General features: G+C 37.8%; 1 protein-coding gene across 1 annotated transcript in view; it reads right to left on the bottom strand.

Moving 5' to 3' along the window:
* Nup205 (nucleoporin 205kDa) overlaps positions 1 to 7272 on the bottom strand; it is an 80072-nt gene that overhangs the window by 27544 nt on the left and 45256 nt on the right. Inside the window, exons 23-26 of the mRNA XM_013021548.1 lie at positions 4705 to 4819; positions 1665 to 1814; positions 806 to 877; positions 315 to 472 (exon numbers count right to left, since the gene is read on the bottom strand). Coding sequence (XP_012877002.1) covers positions 315 to 472; positions 806 to 877; positions 1665 to 1814; positions 4705 to 4819 — 495 coding nt within the window. The remainder of the gene's footprint in view (positions 1 to 314; positions 473 to 805; positions 878 to 1664; positions 1815 to 4704; positions 4820 to 7272) is intronic.

The raw sequence follows: 7272 nt of genomic DNA, 5'->3' as shown, positions 1-7272 counted from the left end.
ATGGATTGCTAGAATTGAACAACAACAAAAAAAAGAGTTTAGAGACAAACTGAGTTAAAGCATATGCATGCCCATGCATGCACACTTGCACATACACATGCACACACAAATCCATAGTTCTACCTAGGTAAAAAAATTACTAAAAAGAGTTAATGTAGTTTATTAGGTTTTATTTCCTGCTGTTTGATAAATACTGCAGTTCACAAAGCTATTAACCAGAACTCGTTCAGGGGAAAAACAACTATATGGCTCTGTTTTTTTCTGACGGCTCAATGACTAAACCACTTGATACTGTACATTAAAGCAATCCTTACCTTGACATTGCAGACTGTCTGTCCCCGTAAATTCTTGTGCTCACAGTTAGCAATAACTTGTTCAATCTGGGCCCGATCGAAAAAATCCAACTGCAAAGGCTCAGGTATCTCCTGACTGAAGTCAATCGAGTCAAGAATACTTAGAATTTTTCGACGTACTATAAAATAAAAAGAAGTAAACCACTTGTTCCTGGACATTGAAAAGTAAACTATTATATTCAGCTCATTCTCAAAGACTGTGCTATCTTTAGAAAGGGCATTATTCTAAAAAGTGAAGACTTAAAAATCTAAGCTTGATTTTATTTCTACCATACCCACTTATAAAAATACTTTCCTTCCCATCCTATAATTTTAGCTATTAAAAGAATGGGTTTTTTTCCTTCACATAGGTTTCCTATGCTCAGAATTTACAGACAGAGGCACAATAATCTCGACATTTTAAGTAATGAAGTATGTGTACAAAATAAATTGTAGAAATTAAAGGGCTTTACCTTTTGTAGAAGTGTCAAAGTGAAGAAACCCAGAGACAGACCTATTTTCATCTTCTATTCCTCCTTCACCATCTGGTGGAGCATAAAGAACAGATCAGAAAGTAAAGAGCATACTCAAAATACATTTATTTGAAAATAGTGAACATAATGTATTTTATTTCTAGGTCATTGTTTCTAGGTCAAAGAGCCCTTTACAGGGTTGGGAAGGTGGCTCAGTGGTACAGCACTTGCCTTGCATGCCTGAAGCCCTGGGTTCAATTCCTCAGCACCACATAAGCAAAAAGAAAAAAGCCGGAAGTGGCGCTCTGGCTCAAGTGGTAGAGCGCTAGCCTTGAGCTGAAGAGCTGAGGGACAGTGCCAGGCCCAGAGTTCAGGCCCCATGATCGGACCCCCCCCCCAAAAAAGAGCCCTTTACAAATAGATAATTAAAGTGAAACAGATTGATAAGGACTTACTGCTAAAATTCATTTGATTCTTTTAATCACTATGGGATCCATTTATAATTTTAAAGAGGATAATCAGAATTTTAAAACTAGCAAAAATCAATCCAATGTTAAATATTTTTTCAAAAAGCTTATGTTTAGTTTGCATGTATACTTATTGGTTTAGCCCAGGGCATATTGTCTAAGTGGGACAAACTTTCCACTGAATAATGTACGTATAAATAATGACTATATTTGGGTACTTGAGACAAAAATAAAATAACAGTCAGGGGATATGTTTAAATGATAAGAAAAAATATTCTAAAGCTGAGAAAAACTGTTTGGTCTCCAAGTACATACTAATAATAAGATTGAGATTTGCATTTATAGACCAGTCACCAGTACAATAAAACAAATGTCATTATTAACATATTCACCTGAGTACGGTTTTACTGGCATATCATCCAGTAAAAGGTGTAGGAGCCTCTGTGTATGTGACCGCTGACGATTCAGAGAAGTCACCCTTAGTTCGATTGAGGCAGTCTTCATAAGCCATGACATTTGGTTCAGCATAGAGATTTCATATTCTGGGATTTAAACACATAATTTCATTTCACAGAGTAGTAACACAAGATCAGAATGGATCTAAATTCCATAACTCATTGAATAGGTAATGAATCAGTAATTCATAAATCTGGCACTATGAAATTAAAAAAGAAAAATTTACAAAGGGAGAAAAAATAAGCTAGTGTCTATCTATGAAAAATAAGTTAAAGCAAACAAGGAATACGACAATCAAGCTTTTGTTCCCTGGAAAGCTTCACAAAAATCAGTTATACTTTGACATTAAAATATTACTTAACACTTCATTATTTAGTCCTGAAACCAGGACTCAAACTTGGTACCCAATGCTTTCACTCTTTGGCTGGCACGCTACCAACTGATCTACACCTCCACCCTCTTAATATTTCATTTTAAAAAGTAATTCTTAGCCACATACTGGTGACTCGCACCTGTAATCTTAACTACTGAAGAGGCTGAGATCTGGGAATCGCAGTTTGAAGCTAATCTGGCAGGAAAGTCTGTAAGACTCTTATCTCTAATAAACTTCTAAAAAGTCAGAAGTAGAGCTATTGCCCAATTATAGAGCACTATTGAACAAAAAAGCTCAGGGACAGTGTCCAGGCCCTGAGATCAAGCCCTAGGACTGTTACCAAAAGGAAAAAAAAAGTAACTTTCAGTTGCCATAATAGAATACAATTTAATTTTGCTTTTTATAAAAATATATATCTAAACCCACACTGCATAATTTATAAGTATTATAAAATTAATTAGAAAATTAACTAAGGATACGATACAAGGAGTGGAGTGTAGCTCAGCTAGCCGAGCTTCACCTAGCAGGCATGAGGTCTTAATTTCAATTCCCAGCAAACCCTCTTACCCAAACCCAGGGTGGAAAAAAAATTAATTAAAGACACTAGATTTAATGTATACTTGGGACTTGGAACCACTTATATAATAGTTTTTTAATCCAGGATTATTTTGTTTTGTTGTTTGAAGACAGTTTCAGCATGTACCTCAGACTGGCCTCAAACTCATGGTCCTCCTACCTTAGGTTCCCAGGTGATCAATTATTTCTACAGGCATGGCTTTTAAATCTTGAATGGTAACAAGAGAATAGCTTATACCCACAAGATTATAGGCATGGATGTATCTAAATACAATCTAAACACTAAAAATATTTAAAGCCAATCAAAAAGAAGAAAAAAGAATCTCGCTAAAACTTATTTAGCTTGGGATAATTGTTAGTCATGTCAACAAAATATGTTTATTACTATTGTTTTCAACTTTTTATTTCAAGACTTGAATTGATGTGGATATATGTATGTGTGTGTATGAATGTATGTACGTATGTAGGGAGTGTATATTTTTATGTATACAATTGTATATATACTTAGACACAGATGTATATGAATATGCATGGAATATGCAACCCAAGGGTTTTATAATATAATTTTGTGCTGAAAGTCAATAATTTCTATCCCTTCAACAGAATCTTCAAGGTTTCTTTTTTTTTTTTTTTTGGTCAGTCGTGGGCCTAGGCACCATCCCTCAGCAGTTTGGCTCAAGGCGAGCGCTCTGCCACTTGAGCCACAGTGCCACTTCCAGTTTTTACTGGAGATAAGAGTCTCACAGATTTTCCTGCCCGGGCTGGCTATGAACCATGATCCTCAGATCTCAGCCTCCTGAGTAGCTAGGATTATAAATGTGAGCCACCGGCGCCCACTTTCAAGGTTTCTTTGTTAGTAAAATAATCAAATTCCATACTTGACAGATTATATTAGAAGCCAAATTATGCTTGAAGCTAAAACAACAGCTTGCAAAGCACAAATTATGAAAGTAACACAGAAGCAAACTAACAAAATAAAAACAGATACTATAACTGCTTTCTCAGGTTGAGCAACCCTAATTCAAAAGTTCAACATTGGGCTGAGTACCAGTGTGTCACAACTATAACCTAGCTACTCAGGAGGCTGAGATCTAGAGAATCATGGTTCAAGGCCAGCATAGGCACAAAGAATATCCATTTCCAAAATAAGCAACAAAAAGCTGGGCTTAAAGACATGGCTTATTTGGTGGAGTGTCAACCAAACAGGCAAATCAAGTGATTGTGAGGCCACAAGTTCAAACTTAAGAACTGGAAAAATTCATAAATAAATGCTCCAAATCAAAATTTTTGAGGGCCCACATGATGTCACATGAGGAAAAGTCCATATTTGACCTATGTGGCAGGTTGTGCCACTGACTTACTTATATAATTCTAGTTTCTCAAGAGGATAAAATTTGGAGTATCAGGGCTCAAGGCTAGCCCATGTAGAAATGTCTGAATAGGGCTGGGAAGGTGGCTCAGTAGTAGAGCACTTGCCTTACATGCATGAGGCCCTGGGTTCAATTCCTCAGCACCACATAAGCAAAAAGAAAAAAGCCGGAAGTGGCACTGTGGCTCAAGTGGTAGAGCACTAGCCTTGAGCTGAAGAGCTGAGGGACAGCACCTGGAGTTCAGGCCCCACAACAGGACCCCCCCCAAAAAAGACACCCCCCCAAAAAAAGTCTGCATAACTCATTCTCCAAAATAACCAAACTCAAAGTGAGCTCAAATAACAGAATGCTAGCTGAACAAGCAACCTGAGCAATTAAGGCCCCTAACTCTAAAAAACCCAACTCACAAAAATGAAAGCAAAAACACAAAGGCACACTATAAAATATATTTACACATTCCCAAGATAGCTCACAGATACATAAACAATTCAAAATCAAAACAGACCACAGTCAGGCATGGTTGTATACATTTGTAACATGGGAGGCTAAGACAGGAGGATCAGGAGTTTCAAGCCAGACTATATTATAAGATCCTGTCTCTAAATAAATACGAGACCATAATCTGAAATACTTATAGAAGTCAAAATAATGTCCTACCTTTGTTGGAGAAAGGCAGATGTTGTAACTGAGAAAATAAAAAATCTTGGCTGGTTCTCAAATACCTCATAGTAGGACCAGATGTATCAGAACATGCACATAACTGATAGATCACCTAATGAAAAAAAATCCTTACATCAGTTTTTTATGTATTGTACATGTTAAGGTACAATATAAACTTAAAGTTACTACAAAGAAAAATTAAGATGTACCAACTCAAGTATAATAGACAGTGCCCAGGGCCTGAGTTTAAGCTCCAGAACCAGCATGCACGCGCGCGCACACACACACACACACACACACACACTTACTTCACATACATAACAATAAATTAAAGTTCAAAGCCAGCCTATGTAAGAAAGTGTCTGGGATTCTTTTTTTAATTTTTTTTATTGTGAAAATACTGTACAGAGGGGTTACAATTACATGGGCATGATAATGAGTATATTTCTTATCAAGCATTGTAGCCTCCTCCTTTGTTTCCCCTTCCCATCCCATTCTCCCCCCACTACCCCCCCCCAATCCTCCCCACCAACCCCTCCCACTCCCCCACCCCCGGTCTGGGATTCTTATCTACAATTAGCCTCCTCCTTCCCCCAGGTTAGCACTTTATCACTTGAACCATTTATGTGTTTTTGTTGGTGCTTTGTTTTGTTTGCCAGTTCTGGGCTTCAAAATTCAGGGCCTGGACATTGTCCCTGAGCTTTTTTACCACTTTGAGCCACAGCACCACTGGTTTTCTGGTGGTAAACTGGTGATAAGAGTCTCACAGACTTTCCTGCCAATACTGGCTTTGAATGATTATCCTCAGATCTCAGCCTCCTGAGTAGCTAGGATTATAGACGTGAGCCACCAGTGCCTGGCCAGATTTTCTTAAACAAAACCCAGTTTCTTTTCTGAAGGTGATGCACAAACCTATAGGTGAATTATTTTTCACTAAAAATGGCACCAACTTCTTATTCAAATATAGATCTAATGTAGAGCTGATATTCCACACTGGTTAAACTGGGTTCTGGTCCTGCACCACATCATTCTGACAGTGAAGTCACAGATCCTAAGTTATATATAGTAGACTGCTGGTGTAATATTTTGTTTGACCAGAACAAGGTTCTAAAAACTATAATTTTGTTGAAAATCTAAATTTTCAACAAAAATTTAGACTCCTAATTTTCTTTTTTTGGGGGGGGGTCCAGTTGTGGGGCCTGAACTCTGGGCCTGGGCGCTGTCCCTCAGCTCAGATGGTCAGGAGAGGAGAAATGCAACCTCCTTCTCAACATAAACCTTGCTTCTCTCTTCCCTTATTCATCTGCCTTTAGCGCATGCTTAGGCTTATCAACTGCTTCTACCTACATTTGAAATTCTATTACACTACACTGTATAGGGCAAGTTTATTTCCCAATTAAGGAAGTATTTGGCTCATAAGAAACAAACTACATAATAACATAGTTACGTTGTGCATTAGTGGCTCACATCTGCAATCCTACCTCCTCCTCAGGAGGCTGAGATCTGAGAATCACAGGTCAAAGATAGCCAGGGCAGGGGCTGGGAAGGTGGCTCAGTGGTAGAGTGCTTGCCTTACATGCATGAGGCCCTGAGTTCGATTCCTCAGCACCACATAAGCAAAAAAGAAAAAAGCCAGAAGTGGCGCTGTGGCTCAAGTGGTAGAGCGCTAGCCTTGAGCTGAAAAGCTGAGGGACAGCGCCCAGGCCCAGAGTTCAGGCCCCCAAAAAAAAAAAAAAAAAACCCAAAGATAGCCAGGGCAGTAAAGTTTATGAGACTCTTTTTTTTTTTTTTGTCGTCATGGGCCTTGAACTCTGGGCTTGGGCGCTGTCCCTGCACTCTTCAGCTCAAGGTGAGCGTTCTACCACTTGAGCCACAGCACTACTTCCTTATGAGACTCTTATCTCCAATTAACCACCTGAAAAACAGAAGTGGGGGTATGACTCAAAATGGTGCTAACCTTGAGCAAAAATGCTCAGAGACAGTGCCTAGGCCCTAAATTCATGCCCCACAACTGACCAAAAAAAAAAAAAAAAAAAATCTAGCTACAGTACTGTTAAACAATGTTTGAATAGCCAGACAGCAGAACAGTGAAAAACTACAAAAATGAGAGCAATATTTCACTAAAATTAATGATGCATTATCAAGAAAATGTGAAATAACTTGAGGCATTAACTACATTTTATAAAGTCAAATTATTAAAATATCTAAAATGAATAATAATAAATTCATAAATACAAATGAATAAAGTTTTCATTATTTGACCTTTGCCTCTATACCATGCTGCATAGCTATAGAATTTTAGAATTCATATGGTTCCTAAAAAGTGCTTTTACTTACATTCCCACTTACATCTTAACAGATCATTTCACTAAGAAAGACTGAGAAATTCAGATCCAGAGAAGTTTCACAGCACATCTATCCTGTTAGGAGTCAGACATGGGACAAGAGATCTGACCCAAATCCACCACTACCCACCAAAAAATGTTATTTTAAATATAGCACTACTAGATATTGGAGAGTTCCTATGTATGATCCAAATCTGTTTTTTTAAAAAAATCTTATTTT

The sequence above is a fragment of the Dipodomys ordii genome, unplaced genomic scaffold, assembly GCF_000151885.1.
Source record: "Dipodomys ordii isolate 6190 unplaced genomic scaffold, Dord_2.0 Scaffold56, whole genome shotgun sequence".
Taxonomy (NCBI): Eukaryota; Metazoa; Chordata; class Mammalia; order Rodentia; family Heteromyidae; genus Dipodomys; species Dipodomys ordii.
The sequence above is the reverse complement of the archived record's forward strand: the minus strand, read 5'-3'. Positions and strand labels throughout refer to the sequence as shown.